General features: G+C 35.7%; 1 protein-coding gene across 1 annotated transcript in view; it reads right to left on the bottom strand.

Annotated features, from left to right (window-relative positions):
• ClC-a (chloride channel protein 2) overlaps window positions 1-18,629 on the bottom strand; it is a 109,181-nt gene that overhangs the window by 11,871 nt on the left and 78,681 nt on the right. Inside the window, exons 13-15 of the mRNA XM_081741197.1 lie at window positions 16,636-16,775; window positions 15,111-15,231; window positions 7,515-7,742 (exon numbers count right to left, since the gene is read on the bottom strand). Of these exons, the coding sequence (XP_081597323.1) occupies window positions 7,515-7,742; window positions 15,111-15,231; window positions 16,636-16,775 (489 nt within the window). The remainder of the gene's footprint in view (window positions 1-7,514; window positions 7,743-15,110; window positions 15,232-16,635; window positions 16,776-18,629) is intronic.

Below are 18,629 nucleotides of genomic sequence, written 5' to 3'. Positions count from 1 at the left end.
AACCCACAGTATTTACTGACTCGTATATTTACAGGATCAGTACAATGAATTTCAAGGAAGGAAGAAACAGCTTCAATGCAAGTTTGAGAATATAAACAGAAAGCAATAAAATACAGGGTGATTACAATTGAAGTCTCATTTTCAAAACGAACAAACAACAAAAAAACACTGGTCAGAATGACTTCAAATTTGAACTGAATATGCTTGAAGAAAGGGGGGGGGGGGGGGACGACGTGACAGAAGAAAAATAAAGTTCCAAAGTGTATCAATAGATGGCACTGTAAGTGGCATCACGAAACTGGATTCGGCTACAAGTAGTTTTAAGCCCAAAAACAATTAAAAACCAAATCATTATGTGTCTTTGGCCAAGGATAATTAAAAACCGATTTTTCCCATCCAATGTTGTACGAGTTTGCTGTGGTGCATAGACTTTCCACTAACAGCGTCACAACTGTTGAGTGACTTAGAAGTCATTTTTTCTGTCACAAAACCGAAACAATCACGCACATTAAACAGTATAGTTGCTTTAAGGTGCAACTGATCCAAAGCGGTCGTATTTCGACTCAAAATGTCACTTGTAGCTTAATCCACTTTCATTATGCCGTTTACAGCGCCAACTATTGATACATTTTGGAACTTTGTTTTTCTTATGCCATACCCTTTCCCCCTTTTTCAAGTATATTTAGTTGAAATTTGAAGTCATTCTGACCAGTTTCTTTTCTTTTTTTTTAACAGCATTTTGAAAGTGGGACTTTAATTATAATCACCCTGTACACAACATTCTCTTACGAAAAGATCTAGTTTTCGAAGTATTAGGTGTATTCAATTTTTTTGAGAAGTTCTATTTACTTCGGACTTTTCTCTAGCTGGAGCTTTCAAAGCTCCCTTGGGAAGTAAGGAGTTACGAATAATAATTGTCTCAAAGATCTCATTGGCTCCTAAATTAATATCAAACACACTGATATTAATGAGGCTGCATTTACCTGCGATATTGACTCAGCAATCTAAGTGAAAAAAAAGTAAAAGAGAGATAGTAAGATACTGCGAAATAAAGGAAAACAAAGCCAATACAAATAGATATATATATATATGAAATGTTTACAAAGAAATGTAAGCAAAAGGCTAGTACTCACCGCAAAAGGGACAAAATATTCTGAGTAGCGTTTTTGAAAGACTCTTCTTCCTTCTTCAGATCAGAAACAATTCGAAGAGGATTTAAAACATGGGGAAGAAATGTGGATAGGTAAAATACGGTTAAAAGGATGTAAAATGCGTGAAGGATATGTCTTCTGTCAAAAATAAACATATGTCAATGGTCACTCAGTCGTCAATATTCACGGTTGTTCACTGCTTTTTTTTTCCTACCTTATAGACGGCGAAAATATGTAGTAAAAAGAGTGCTCCAAATCACATTTACCATATTTTACGGACTACAAGACGCACTTTAATTAAGCATTTTTTTTTTTTTTTTTTTGTGCGATTTAAGCATTTTTGTGATGGTGGGGCGGAAGGGAGACAGTGTAAGCAAGCTTGTGAATCAACGCAACTCATGTTTGTCGCATCGGTGCACTTTTGTTTCTACTTGAATTCACAGTTGTTACTAGTTGAATTCAATGTTGCCAGATAGAGATAGATTTCCCGCTGCATCGAATGTATGGCCATTTTTAAGACTGGCGGAAATTTTAAATCAAACACTAGACACTTTTATATTAATTTCGAGTATAACACGCACATGAATTTTGGAGGTTATTGTCTTTAAGATGCACTGCCAATACGGGTAACTGTTGTAAGTTACGAGATTTCAATGTGCAAATGTGCTCAGCTATTCTGGTACAAATATTCCTTTTTGTTTGACCTATATATATATATTGACACATTGACATTTAACCCGATAAATGTCACTACTTTCTTGAGGATCGGTAAAAAAAAAAAAAAAGGTTTCAAAATTCGTTATGTATTTTTCTATAGATTTAGGAGGAAATTTTGAAACCTTGATCTTGTGTTTTTGCAGTATCTTCTTAATTTTTGTCAGAGGGACACCAATCTATTTGTCCATTTTTACCCATTCACATTTCTCCCCCATGTTTTAATCCTCTTCGAATGTTTCTAAGCTAAAGAAGGGTCTTTCGAAAGCAACTCCTAGAATATTTTGTTCCTTTTGCGGCGAGTACTAGCCTTTTGCTTACATTTCTTTGTAAACTCTTATCACCGCTCGCAATACTGTGATAATATGAAATGTTTATTGAGAAACTACTTTACGTAGGTTCTACGATTATTTTTTTTTTTTCAACTCACACTCCTCCTTGGACAAATGACTAACACGTAAAGTCCCGAGCTCGATTCTCAGTACAGATAACTACTTCAAATAGAAACCCAATTAGTGATTCAGTTCCTACTTTTCACAGTAAGATCTGTTCCATATAACCTCGGTACTAAAAAGGAAGTTTAGTCTATCAATCAGATCTATTTTCTGTACATGGAAAATGAAACAATGTGTATCATTTTATACAATTTCGATTCTGTAACTAAAGTCATTTCAATTATTAGTTGTATCTAGTACATAGATTAACATTAATATATATATATATTTAATGAAAAATGCATAAGAGCCTGACATACTAAAAATAATACAAAATTTACCATTTTTCTTTCGCCTGTTTTTCATAAGTGAAAGCAGATAATAAAATGTAACTTACCACAATCATAGATTATATTATTCTACAACAGAAATATGAACCTGAAGAATTTTCAGTGTTGCCAGAATAACATTTCCCCCAAAATCTAAGTTAAGGCAGCGACTCAAGAAGTTCTTACGCCTTCGTTCTTCCAGTTCGTGTATAAAAGACCTTACCTTGTTTTAAATCGTATTTTATTTCTTTAATAATAATAATAATAATAATAATAATAATAATAATAATAATAATAATAATAATAATAATAATAATAATAATAATAATAATAATAATAATAATAATAAAACAGTTTACCGAAGTCAAAAGAACTATTTATTAATTAAGCAAACATTTTAAAGGATATTAAACTAAGAACAAGTGTTTGTGAATTTTTAGTCGTTAATTTAAAAACAATGAATAAAAAAAAGAAACCTTCCTCACTAGAACATATCTGGTTGCTTTGCTTTTGAAATCAATAAGTTGATAAGCAAAAGACAAATTTTTAAAATAGGCTTTTGTACCTTGTGGTATGTATTCTAGAATAGCACTCTAAAAAAACATAAACATGGTCTAAGATTTTCCTAAGGTGAAACAATTCAGGGCAATGAGGGCAACACTGAAGAAAACGCAAAGTGCAATATTAATAGCTATACAACTAAGCTCTGAACAAGGGCACCGAATCCTGGGGGGGGGGGAGGCACCCCAAAGCTCATGTGGGCCCCCTATTGTATTTATGAATATACAATATTTGGCATAATTTGAGTGCAATTTGTCTTAAAATCCTGATATACGAGGAGGTCTCGTATATACCTTCTCGTATATACTTTCTGCATTTGAATGTGACCCTCCCAAATTTACAAAGAAATCGGTGCCCTTGGCTCTGAATCACAGAAGGGAAACAAATAGTAACATTTTGCTGGCAATAGGCTCTATTATCAAAGTAGCATACGCATTCAGGGGCACTGGAAAATGACCAAAACTGAAATTTTAGTTTTAAAGAAATAAAGTACCTATTTTTTTTCTGCCACTGACTACCTGGATGACGAGAAGTTCTGAAATGAAATGTTTTGTTTTTTACGTCCCACGGTTATACAGTTTAGACTTAAGGAGACGAACGGCCAATGTTCGGGAATTAATTGGTGGAATGGGAATGTGAGAGGTACCTGGAGAACTCCGAGAAAACCCTCGGATACAATGTTGTCCACACACACTCACATGGTCTGGAATAGAATCAGGGACTCTTGGCATCAGACATGAGCACTCTACCATAAAACCATCATGTCATCCCCCGACAAGTTCTACATTACCTCAAAGCCCATTCTATTCCCCATACTCTGCTTTATACAGGGTGTACAGAAAAGGTCGTTACAAACTTCAGGAGGTAATTTCTGAGATCAAAACAAGAGAAAAAGTCCTGTTGCAGTTTCTCGATTTCAGCTTCGGTTTCGAGATACAGGGTTGCCAACTTGAAATCCAATATCGACTCCTGACAATTGACACTGCACACAAACATGTGGACAAACTTTGAGAGGTGATTACTGACATCAAAACAAGAGAGAAACCTCTTGCAGTTTCTCGTGTTCAGCTTCATTTGCGAGATAGAGTGTGTTCAGCTTGGACTCCAAAAAGCAATCCCGTTCAACGGGAACACATGGAATACTTCACCATAAATCAGAAACGAAATATTATCAAAAAAAGCTGCTTGTCAGAAGGTAACGTGTGTGTGTAATGTGAATTTATTTGATTTGGTTTGTTCCGAGCTTAAGATATAAGTGAAAATAAATTAAGAATAGATAAGGAAGAAACAGTCAATACCTGTATGGATAACAATAGGTAAATGATATGAAATGTCACGACCGATCAGTATGGGACTGTATACCTACTTTTGGGTTACTCTGTATAATAATTTCATAAGAAGATATGGTAGTTTCTGTACAGTCAAACGAGTCTTGATGCACTGTGTGAAATCTTCTGGTATAAAAAAGATGGTAGGTGTGAACAGCCGACGCTAAAATAGTTAAAGATTTTCTTTTGTACTAGTAGTACAAGAATGTAAACAAAATATATTAGTACCAGCAGAGGTAATATATAACCGTTTGATTTTTCTGGCAATATGCAATATTACAGTACATTAGAATCTGTCTGAGATTACGCTTTATCTTGCAAACATTTTACGGATATAATTTTTGTTAGTGTTAATCAAGGCATAAGTTCATGTATTAATTAAGTAAAGTTTATATCAAACTCATCTAGCATGCATTGTAAAACATGGGTATCAAAATGCCTTTCATTGTAAATACAAGCGAGTGTTACAAAGCACTGTGTACTCCCCAAACAGTATACTCGAAGTGCTTTCGCCATAATGCTTCATCAGATAACGGAGGAGGAGGGGTATGTGTCCGAACAAGGAGAAAGGAAGGAAACAAGCATAGAAAAAGATGTGAAGCGTCCAGGTGAGGGCTATGTTATTGCTATTTTCTGATAAGTTTCTATTTCCGCTTCAAGATTCTTTTGTTTCAACTTGACATATAAAGAAATAACTTCCGAGTTTTGTACAAAATATAGCAAATAGGGAACTACATAACCAAGAATTTTGCTTTTCCACTTTAACTTGTATTCTCCGTCCTCTATTTCGAGTTTAAAGTGCACGATGGCTCAGTGATAAAGTATCCGCCTCTGGTAAGAGTGGTCCCTAGTTAAATCCCAGGTCATATGAGTTTGGGGTGGACAACATCGTCTTCGTGGACATTCTCGGAATTCTTTCGTTGTCTCTCACATTCGCATTCTACCAATTCTTTGAGAATCATTCACTTTAATTAATCAACAGTATCCTTAAGCCTGAAGAGTATACAGGGTGGTCCAAAAGTAGGTATACAGTCCTGTACTGATCAGCTCATTTTATTTTATATAATTTCTTATTGTTATCCATCAGATAGACTTAGTTTCTTTATTATTTGTTCTTAAAGCCTATTTACTTGTACCTTAAGCCCTGAACAGCCAAAGCAAATAAACTCATAAGCTAGAATGTTATACTTGATCAATGCAGGGGTATATACCTACTTTTGGGCCACCCTGTACGATTCCATTTATTTTTTCCATTTTTGATTTTTATAGCTATACAGTTCCGGAATATAAAGTATTTTTCTCTTTATACATTAGGAATTTGTGCACACACCATGTGAGGGTGACCTTACATTTAGGAACTTAGTTAGAAAACGTAGAGTGAATGATGCTACATTAAAGAAATCTTTCGGACATACATTACAACGAGGTTATCAAGAATAAGGTTTGTGTTTTGCTCTAGTCTAGAGCATTCATCAACGTGAAGGTAAATGCAAATCCAGATGGCTGTTACCTTAAGGGCACGGAATGGAAGGATTGCATCCTGTTGGTAAACAGTGGCAGAAAAAATTACTTTGTCGAGAAAGAGACAAAAAAATCTAACAGCAAGACACAAGCATACACAATACAATGCTTGTGTGTGTGAAGTTTCCATCCGACTTCAAAGTGTTATCGCTTGAAAACAGTTAATTGCATTTCAATGAAACACCTACCGTTCGAAATGAAATTTATTTAGTTCAAGGACCCACGGTTATGCGCTTTAGGCTAAAACAGACGGATGGTTAATGAAAGTGAAAGATTGTGAACTTAAAAATTTTGTGCTCTGCCACTGAGAATCGAACCTGGAAACCCTACCGTTCGAAAGAGAGAGTATTCAAGTTTCGTTTGGTTCGCTGGAGATGTTACTGGTGAGCACAAGTGATAAACACTAGTGACATCTTCCAACCATCAGTCAACTCGCTAACCACCGTCAGTGTACCACCGGGAAGAGTACGACTATTCATTTGATGTGTGCCATACAGCCGTACGAGACCACATTGATCATTTATGAACTAAAAACTTGATGTAACTAGAATTATTTTGAATTTTGTAACGAAGTTGTACAGGGTGTTTCACATAAAACCGGTACGACTCACGTACCGGTTAATCGTCTGTAGTTAAATTGCTTGTGGGGTAACAACACTGTCTCGAAAATTGGCTACACTGCATTTTATCGGAAAGTTGAATGCAGCAGTGTGTTTGTGCGTCACTTGTTGTGAGAAGCTCGTATTGTTGAGAAGCCCACATCAGCAACGTGTTCCCTGAAGACAGACTTGTCAGTGGAGGCCTTTGGCCCCCAGTGTCCCCAGAGTTAACATCCTGTGATTTAATTTATGGGGCACATTAAAAAGCAAAGTGTGTGCTGACAGTCCTAATAAAATAGGCGATTTTAAATGGAACATTATTAGAGAAATTTTTAAATGGAACATTATTAGAGAAATTAACAACAGCACACTTCCAGAATTACAGTGTGTTGCTGGTAACGTTATCAAACGAGATAAGCGATGCCTGGATGCCCATGGCCACCACTTCCACATCTCTTATAAACAGATAACTGTTTAACGTTACTATTATCTATTCGTTGTTAGTTAGTTCATTGTTGCTGTTAAAGTGTTACGTGAACCTAGTGCGTGAGGCGAACCGGTTTTATGTGGGACACCCTGTATTAATGTCTTTTTAAAGTCAATATAGAATCTTGATATTGGATGATGTGTAATGAAATTAAATACTTCCTCTTCGAAGTGTGCGAGTTTCATTCAAGTATGATTAGCCATTTCCAAGATATAACGCTTTGAAACTGCATGAAGATTTTTTTTTTTTTTTTTTTTTTTTTTTTTTTTTTTTTTTTTTTTTTTTTTAGAGACTCCCAGTATAATGGTCCCACTTGGACATTTAATAGCAACTTCTATGACTATAATTATAACTGAACCTATTTCTAAGCATTATACAAATAAAACTTACCTCTTTCAACGCCACAACGCCAATGAGTCTTCCAATGGCGGTCACGTAAGCGTGATTGACGCCCACCATACTGAACAAGGAATGGACTTTCAATAGAGACGTCCTCTCCACAAGCTGGAATGGAGCAGGGTCAATATGGCACCTTTCGAAGTTCACGTCCTTGTTCATTTCTTCTTCTTCCCACTGCTTTTGATCTTCCGGAGACATGTCAATCACCCGCTCACGAGGCTAAAAATAGAAATAAAACAACAGTTAGTTATCACAGTGATTGTAAATAATAATAATAATAATAATAATAATAATAATAATAATAATAATAATAATAATAATAATAATAATAATAATAATAATAAATGAATATCGTTTCACAGTGTGAAACTAATACTTCCAAATTATGGGAATTCAATACGAAAATCTAAGTAGTACATCTATAAAGGTACTACTTAGAAAGTTCTGTCGTTTTCTTGTGGATGTCTGTATTCAATTGGCCCTCACACCGTGAGTTGAATGCGAATAAAAATAAGGCGAAGGTCGCTTGTTGGTGTGGGTATATCCAACATACTATCTGGTTGTAGCAGTTCAGTTCCACCGTGAATTTACGTAATGACAGAGTGAACATGGGACCTCCACAGAGCGTCATAAGGGCGTGTATGCTGTACGAGTTCAAACTGGGGTCAAACGCCGCTGCAGGCAGGGCGGAAGATATGTCAGGCCTTTCGTGAGGGTGTCGTGAATATGCGGACAGTGCAGCGGTGGTTTAACAAGTTTAAGGATGGTGACAAAACACTCGAAGACACATCACGTGCCGGAAGACCATTACATGTCTAAAATTAACATCTTCAGGCAGCAATTCAGGTGAACAGTTTCCAGACATGTGAGGAACTGGGACTACAATTCAGTGTGAGTGGAGAAACCATTCGGCAGCACTTCCATAAACTTGGGAAGCACTAAAAGTTGGGTCGATGGGTTCCTCATGATTGAATCCGGGCTAGAAGGCAAGGCGAGCAGACACCTGTGTTTCTTTGCTGTCTCGTCTGAGAAAGGATCCATTTCTAGACAGGGTGTTGACATGTGATAATAAGTGGGTCTTGTACGAAGCTCCACAGCGCCGTCATCATAGGTGAGCATTCCATAAACCGGTTCCAAAACAGGCGAGACCAGTACTGCACCAAAAGAAGATCCTCCTGTGTGTTTGGTGGACTGCTCACGGCATCGTACGTCGGGAACTGCTACCAGCTAGTCAGAGCATCAATGCAACTGTGTACTGTCAGCAATTGAGCCGTGTTCACGGAAAGCTCAAAACTCTGGAGCCAGCACTTCTGAGTAGCAAAGGGATCCTCCTGTTACAGGACAACGGCAAGCTCCATGTGGCTAGGATGATCCGGGACACCATTCTACGCCTTGGATGGGAAACACTATTGTATCTGCCATACTCCCAGGATATTGCACCGTCCAATTATCACCTATCCCATGCCTTGGACAATCACCTTAGAGGACACCAGTTCAAATCCCTAGTAGATGTGCAAAATGTAATTGATACCTTCTTCGCTTCACGGCCCACCAAGTTCTACCGCAATGGAATCTAGGGCCTTTCAGAACGTTGGCAGAAGGTCGTCGATGCTGATGGGGACTATTTTTGATCTTCTAAGTACGTCTTAGGTGACATATCGATGTTCGAAGGTGGTAGGTGAAAAAGCGATAGAACTTTCTTGGCTACCTTTATATAAGTATTGACTGTAACAGAGTAGTAAGTTGAAAGATAGAACCTGTTCCTCGGACGGTGAATCCATATCAAAATGCCAGTACCCGTTATGTCGTTATGTCTTACCATTTTTGCTCTGTGGGTGACTAACATTTAAAGTTTCGGTTTTGGTAGTGCATTACGGGTGGTTATAGTATGTATTTTGAGACGCTGAATTAATTCCAAAAATCTGTCTGACACTATCCCTTACTGTTTTCGTTCTATGCCGATAAAAAGATGAGGTGTATCATGAATTTCTGACAGGCAATTTAGCGAAGCCTACCTTTCTTGTGGGCACATAGGAAATGGTTAATCTTCCATAATAAAGGAAGTCTCTTCATTTTGTTGTATCGGTACCAGAATAACTTCCCAAAAATGTTCCCACTCTTTCACGTCTTCAATATTCTTTCGATCTATCGATGTGGTGGCAAGTGACAAATATTGCAATACAAAATTTTCCCTTATCCACCGTATTCGCCTGACCTTTAGGTCACTAACTTTCATTACCTAGACACTTTCTCATAGGAATATGTCCTCAACCACCAAAACAATATATAGGATACCTTCGAAGCATTTACCCAATTTAGAAATGCAATTTTTTACACCACTAGAATAAATTAACCTTATTTCTAGTTAATGGAAGGAACTGTGTTGAGTTTGGTAGTCTATTTCTATAATGGCATTCAGCTTTTGGGCAAGCTATGACAGTTTGAATTTGCGGTTCAAAATCCTACATTACTTTCGCAAAATTTCCATACTTTCTTCCCTCGAGCTGTACACGTTTTACATTTATTTTGCCTTTAATTCTTTATACAAAATATTTAAAGAAATAATTCTATATCAATTAGATTACATCACCGTACAAAAAAATCTTATAATTTTCTATTTTATATATTACTTTCAGTTTCTGTGAAGTGCATAGAATGTTCTTAACATGGCATTTTATAACCAAAAATAACTTAAATAATGATCCTATTTGATATTCAGATTGTCCTACATTCTTTGCATTATTGGCTTATAAATATGAAAAAAAAATGAAAAAACATACAGAAACATAAGAAAGCTTCTACTGAAGAAAACCACATTTTTTTCTTTTAAATACAATGTGTGTGTACAAAAACAGATTGAAATGCCGTGTGCAATAGAGTACAGGATAAACAGCAGAAAAGTATTAAATATAGAATCATTGCTGCACCAGAAGATTGTAGAGCACCAGAACCCAATCCATAAGAATAAATATTATCACAAAAATAACTTACCACAATCAAAAGCTTCCATCTACAACCCTGGATGTTAAATAATGAGTGTTAGTCAAGTTGCAACATGCAACACATTCAATGCTCTAAAGTTTAAAATTACAGAGTTTAGTTTATGTATTTAAATTCTGAATTGACAACGTATTATTTTACAAAAGGTTAAGAATTATTTTGTATTATTAAATGCATATTTGATTTTTTAATTCGTTGATTTAAATTAGAAATGATATCTTTTTTGTTAAAAATGCATGCTTTACGGTTCTTATTTATTAAAATCACATAGTAAATATAATTAGTTGTTAATTCACACAATAAATATAATTAATTGTTCATTATTTAAAAGTTTTTTTTTTCGTATTAGCTTTTAAAATTGTTACAGGACAAACAATCAGAGATATGGTTACGTAAGTTATTATGTTACTCACAATGAGGCACTAATAACATATGACATGCACATATCATATACCATAAACCATACACACAACCCAGTATACTATATACAGGGTGTTTCAAAACAACACCGACAACGTTCCGGAGGTGATTCCTGACCCCAAGGTAAGACAAAAAGTACAGACCAACTTGGGTGCACAAATGCTTTCTTTCGGAGTTATAGGCTGCCGAAAACATGCAAAACGAACTATAAAGGTCCACAGCTCCAAAACTATGGGACCTACCGTAGTCGGGTCAATACTTTATTTAGGAACTAGTATATGCCCTATTCAAATAGCTATCCAAGTTTCAGAATTTTGTTGTACTTCCACAATAATTTTTATAGAGGTAGTTGAAGAGTATTTCAAATTATATGTCCGTAGCCAAACTCCCTCTATAAAAATTGCTTCTGAGTACCTAAGGATTCTGAAACGTGTATTTTTAGATAGGGCACATATTAGTTCCTAAGTGAAGTCTTCACCCGATTATGGTAGGTCCCATTGTTTTGAAGATGTGGACCTTTAAAGTTCATTTTTTTTCATGTTTTCGGCAGTCTATAACTCCGAAAGGAAGCATTTGTGCACCCAGGTTGGTCTATACTTTTCGTCGCATTTTGGTGTCAGGAATCACCTCCCAAACGATGTCGGTGTTGTTTTAAAACACAGTATATATATATATATATATATATATATATATATATATATATATATATATATATATATATATATATATATATATATATCAAAACAAGTTACAAAACACAATATATTTTTCTTTAAAAAAAATCAACTGAATATAAAAACAGGTACTTTAAAAAGTAAGTGAACCATATTAGTTACTCTCACAAAAATCGCCTGCACACATCACAAACAAAAACGTAATTTCTTTTAAAAAAATGAAAAAAGAAAAAGAAAGAAAAGAAAAGAAAGAATGAAAGAAAGTAAAACAAAATAAACTACTTGAAAAAATGAAATGAAATCTTTCAGTTTTACGTCCCACGGTTATGCCGGTTAGGATAAAGGAGACGGTGATTATGAGAAATGAATGAAAATGGTGGAATGAAGAAAGTGGGAGAATAAACACTTGAGAACAACATTATGAATGAATGTTTATATTACAAAGAAGTAAAATTTCTTCAATATGCACAAACATGATAATTATTGAAATATAAATTATTTGATATTTATAGAATAACGAGAAAGGAAACAAGTAATAGCAAGTACACAAACAAATAAAACAAATAATATGTTTTATTGGAAAAGATAAGTTAGAGAATGTGTCAGTTTTTACGTATCTTGGTTGTATGACAACACCGGAGAACAGAACATCTATGGTGGAGGTTGTTAGTCGAATAAACTAAGCTAACGATTTGAACCAGTCTCAGGAATTCTATTCATTTTACTTACAGATTTCTGTAATTCCTGAATTTCCTTTAAACTTCCAAGCTTTCGACTCACCCCTTGAGTCTTAGTCACAGAGGTTAAAAACAGGAAGATAAAAAAATAGAAACATCAAGGAATAAAAATTGGAACGGACTTACCAAGGGAAAAACTGTGTTGTACAAAATACACGTTGTCCAATGTGTCAGCGATCTCTAAAGGTGAAGCGAACTGAAATATGGCGGAATCAATTTACGCGTTTTTCTTGTTCCTTATTGGAAGGTTGCCAACTCATGTTCTTACTTGTATTGCTATGCCAATGTTGTGAAAATTATCGCCTCCCATTCGTTACTCAACCATCCCTTATCTATATTTAATTTTGTTTTTTTTTTAAATGATTAAACACATTTTCAAAAAAACAGTCTCTCTACTTCATTTCTAGCTCCAAATAAAATTATTGAATCTTCTACCCTGTGTTGCATTTCTTTTAAATGTTTCGATAAGAAACGGGGGCTGTACCTTTAAGCTTCTGAAACTGTACATGAATAAACTGTCTCTACTATAGCATCACTTTCTCATATAGCCTCATTGCTGAATAGGGACGTTAATCTCAAATCAACTATATCATCACTTTGCTGATTTGACTTTTGAAAGATCTGACGTGTCTTGAATGGCAATCTGCTTCACCACTGGATTAGCTGTGTCGCTGTCAATGATTACGAATGTCGCACATGGCCATCAAAGTCACCTGACTTTATTTCATTTTTCTGAATCTGAGGGTGTGTGAAGGATACTATCGTTGTGCCATCAATGCAACAAAATATAGTTGAGTTATGACGGCATATATTTACTGGCCCCAAATCCATAGCCCATGTATGCCAAGAATTTGACAATCATCTGGACATCTGTCGTGTAATATGTGGCTTCCACATTGAACGCTCGTGATTTCTTAGAATGTATATAATCTTTGAGTTTTTCTATTTCTTGTTGTCTTGCGCACTTCTGTAAAGAATATACGATGTACACAGTAATTCCATTTTTTTTAAAACTACCATATATTAACCGCTTCGCTGGGTTGAAATGAAAGTTTAAATGCATAACTCCGTATCTCATGTGTTTAGTACCCGTGAAATATGCTGTTTTCGTTTTTAATTGCATCGATTTAAATGGCATCGGAAAGATCATTGATCATCTCGGCGACCCCAAGAACTATAGATTCAACAACTAATATCAGTCATTTTCGACCATTCATATATATACACACACTCCTCCCCCATGTTGCGGGCCTATACATCGGAAGTGTCATTGTTCACCTCAGCGACCGCAAAAACTGTGAATTCAGCACTAATATCAGTCATTTTTTTTATGATTTTTAAAAATCTCTTCCTTGCCCTCCCCCAAGTGGCGGGGTTGAATTTGAATTTAAACGGGATCGAAAGTGTCACTGTCCATCTAAGCGACCCAGAAAACTATAAATTCGACGCTGATAGTGGCCATTTTCGATTACACACACACATATATATATACCTCCTCCAAGTGGCGGGGCTGATTTTGGATTTAAACCGGATCGAAAATGTCACTATTCATCTGAATGATCCCGAAAACTATGGATTAGACACTAACATTTGTCATTTTCGATCATTATTGTATATAACTCCCCCTCCCCACGGCATCAGAATTGTCACTGTTAATCCCAGCTACTTCTAAAACTATGAATTCGACACTAATATTTGTCATTTTTGATCATTTGTAAATGTTTATCCCTCTCCCTACGTTGTACCCTCCCCTCCTCCTTCCCAACTATCAGGGCTGAACTTGGATTGAAACAGCATCAAAAGTGTCACTGTTCCTCTCATCGTCCCCGAAAACTAAGGATTCAACACTAATATTCGTCATTTTTGATCATTTTTAAATTTCTTCCCCACTCCCCTACGTTGCATCGTCAAAGTGAATAGCTTAAAGTAATCCCTGCCCCTAAACTCATGTATGTTGAAAGTTTGATTGAAATCGGTTGGGTGGTTGACGAGTGATAAAGTCACAAAGGCAGTCATTTTTATTTTATGTTTTTTACACATATCTCCCCCGCCCCCACGTTTGGCTCGTCAAAGTGAAACGATAAAAAACACCCAAGGCCCGACCCTCATATATGTTGAAAATTTGATCGAGGTTGGTTGGGTGGTTGAAAAGTTATTAGGTTTGATTAGTTTTTATTTATACGTCCTTTTCCCCTCCCCTAGGATCTACCGTTAAAGTGAAATTACAAAAAAAAAAATTCAGATCAGAACCTCATGTATCTTGAAAATTTGATTGAGGTCGCTCGGCTAGTTCAAGAGTTATTAAGTTATAAAAATAGTCAGTTTCAGTCTTATATAAATTGATTTTTATATATCTCCCCTCCTTCTCCTCCCATACGTTGCTCCATCAAATTTAAATCATAAAAACGATCCTAGGCCTGAGCCTCATCTACGTTGAAAATTTGATCAAGATTGGTCAAGTGGTTCAGGAGTTATTAAGTTTCATTTATTTTTTATACCTCTCCTCCTCCCCAGCCCTCAGTTCAATCATCAAAGTGAATAGTCTAAAACCAGCCCAGCCTCGAACCTCATCTATGTTACAAATTTGATCGAGGGCGGGCGGGCGATTCAGGAGATTTAGAGTCACAAACATTGTGATTTTCAATTATATATATAGAGAGAGATTGCCCTGTATTACTTAAAAAAAGCTTCATAAATTCTTTTACGACAGAAATGATAATTTACAATGTAAATGAGCTAAGATATTGTAGACTTACCAACTGAACTTTCTTCAAGGTACTAGGACTCACAGGAGGCGCTTGAGGAGCTTCTGGATCAGGATTCACATCCTGAAGAGTCGCAGACTTTCGGAAGATGTTCTCAAACGCCAGACGAATTCTATTTTTTAATGCAGATTAAAAAATATAAAGTATGCGTAAGTATTTATATCAAATGTTGCCATAATTAAAAACTTAAACATATAAATATATATTAATATAAAGTAACTGACGTGCATAGCACATTTTGTAAGTTATGTTTTCACTTCTTTCCCTGAAAAGTTGTTTCAAATAACAAAATATATTTGTAGATTTCACCTGTCTTTCTCCATCTTAATTGCTAAAAAATGTAACAAAACTCTGCTGCTAATTAAACATCTTCCTTCTAAGTCCGATATTAAAATGTTTATACGGAAAAATTTGGGTCTTCAACTTTCGTGAAAACATCCCTTCTGCAGACACAGTATCTAGAGGAGGACTTTCAAAAAGCAGCAGCTTTTACGTACTTTTTTTCAACAGTTATTTGTGAAAGCAAAGAAGACGAGCGGAACCAGAAGGTTTGACATTTGAACATATTTTTCAGGCAGAGAAGCGAATAATATAAAGAACTTTAAGACATACGGACCTTTTATAAATAAACCATTTAAACTTACTGACATATTTATTTCTTCGTTTTAATTCTTATATATACTGTTTTACTACAGAATAGTATCATATACGTGATGTCTTTGCAATTAAATCTGGATATCTTTCCACATGTATTTGAAATAATTTGACATTTTTGAGAAACACTGCAAAATGATCCTATACACAACAGACCATTGTAAAGTCTTTCTGACATTAGAACAAACATATCAACAAATTTTATGATGGTATACACAAAATGAGATTCTCAATTCAACCCGTATTTTCTTTATTTTTATTCTTCTCCGTAGCAAAAGATTCTTCTTGAATCCGAAAGTTTGGAACATTATTACAGAGCTACAAACAAGCAAGAAGAAATCGCGTAAGTATATACTATAGTGACCAGGTGTTGTAGCTAGAATGGAAGGAAGTTGGAACGCATTCAAAGTTTTAACTGGAAATCCAATTGGGAAACGACCCTTAGGAAGACCTAGGCGCAGACGGGAGAATAATATTAAGATGGATCTCGCAGAAATAGGAATACAAAGTAGAAACTAGACCCAGCTGACTAAGGATAGAAGTCAATGGAGAGCTTTTGTGAATGTGGCATTGAACCTCCGGGTTCCATAGGTCATATGGTTAGTTAATTTGTGTACTATAATTTGTCTTCCCTAGCTAGGATAGTGTTGAAACTGGAAACTGCATCCGGATGAAAAAATAATGGATAACATAGTTTTAAAATCTTAATAAAGGTTCTCGTTGAATTTTCTTGGGAAAAAAAAAGAAAGAAAGAAAGAAACTAAATTCTGATTCATCTGCATAACTTAGCTTAGATAAATTACTATTACGTGATTGTTTTTGATAGTTTCTTAATATATGGATATAAATGGATCCAACTCACCTACTCTCGGCTCCAGTGACTGTTGTGTATGGAGTGCTCGGTGGACTGACGAGGGGACTAAATCCTCGTAATGTGAATGAATTTGTTTTCTTTAGGATAGACTTCTTTGGTTGACTTCCAAACACTGGACGAAAATGTGGCTACAAGAAAAAATAAATAAATAAAATGAAATTTTAAATAGTAAAAGTAAAAGTTAACAAATTTATGCCCACAGAAAAAAACAAGTGATAAATCCTAAAACAGGAGCTCAATAAGTAATAATTCTAAGTAATAAGATCATGGCTCTCGAAACTATTATGTTTTACTAAGTACATGACATTTTACTAACTACATAATGTTTCTCTAAGTACATGACATCTTTCTAAGTACATAAAGTACATAATACCATGTCTATAAGTGTTAGATCTCTTCCCCACGCATCATGTCTTTCGAAACACATGTTGTATTTCCAACTATATACGGTTGCATTGAAAGTTTCGGGAATCACGTACTGGGAATAATGTAATCTGTTAGATTTTGTTGTAGTTATAAACTGTCATCTTTGTTCACTCTAAATGCAAAACCATATGTAACTCGGAATCCTTGTCGTTGCAGGGCACCAGTTTGAAGTGAGGCGATCGTGATCAAAAATGGACTTGACGAGAGAGCACTTCCGTACCATGATTTATTACGATTTTCGCCAAGTGTTAACACAGCAAGAGTGTGTTCGTCGGATGACTGTTACTTTTTCTGTCGAAGCCCCATCTCAGACGACAATTTACAGGTAGTTTCAGGAATTCAGATGTGGTCGGGTCAGACTGAGTGATGAGGATCGTGAACATCGTCCATCGACAGCCATTGTGCCCAAACACATGGAAATTGTTCGTGAATTAATTAACACTGATCGACATATGACGTATCCGAAATTCAGGGGACCTTGGGCATTGGCATGAACCAAATACAAACAATATTGCATGATCATTTAGGTGTGAAAAAACTTTGCGCTCATTGGATCCTACACAATTTAACTCAAGCACAAAACGATGCCCGTATGAAATGGTGCAAAGCTATGACTAAACGGTTCAAGTCTGGATCATCTAATTTGGTGTTTAACATCCTAACAGGTTATGAAACGTGGATTTACGCATATGAACCGGAAAAAAGCGACACTCTGCTGTGTTCCGCGATGAACCTAAACCAACTAAAGTTGTTCGTGCACGCAATGTCTCCGAACAAATGACTGCATCATTTTTTGGTAAATCAGGTCATATTGCAACTGCCCCACTGAAGACTGGTAGAACAGTCAATGCAGAATGGTACACAACCATATGTCTACCAGAAGTACTCAATGTGAGCAGAGAATCTAACTCCACCGATGAATCATTTTGCATCACGACAATGCCAGCTCACACACAGATGCTGCTACAAGTGATTTTCTGGACCAGAAAAACGTTGAAGTCACGATACATCTGGCTTATTCCCCTGATTTAGCCCCCAGTGATTTCTTTTTGTTCCCAACAATCAAGAACATGTTGTGTGGGAAGCGCTTTTGCACTCCGGAAGAAGCCATCAAGGCATACAAACAAGATGTTTCGCAGATACCAACTTCGGAGTGGCATAACTGTTTCAAGATGTGGTTCTGTCGTATGAAACAATGCATTGCTGCACAAGGGGAGTACTTTGAAAAGCAATTGAAAAATTCCTGTATTTTGGTTTTTACTTTTGTTCTATCATTTTCTCGAAACTTTTAGTGCAACCCTCGTATTACATCTAACAGGAGATGGTCACAGTGTATCCAAAGAAGTCATGTCAGTTGAAACTTCACTTTAATTTTGAACTCAATAAATAACGATTAATATTATGACTCTCTAAACTACTACGAATGTCTAAGTACATGCCTTTCTAAATACACAATATTTATTTAAGTACATAATATCTACAGTATATAAGTACACAATGTTTATCTAAGTAAATAGTGTCTTTCTACATACTAATGTCTAAGTACAATATCTAAG

Source organism: Thermobia domestica, chromosome 15 (assembly GCF_964235325.1).
Source record: "Thermobia domestica chromosome 15, izTheDome1.hap1.1, whole genome shotgun sequence".
NCBI classification, from domain to species: Eukaryota; Metazoa; Arthropoda; class Insecta; order Zygentoma; family Lepismatidae; genus Thermobia; species Thermobia domestica.
Note: the sequence above shows the minus strand (reverse complement) of the source record. Positions and strands in the feature narration are given on the sequence as shown.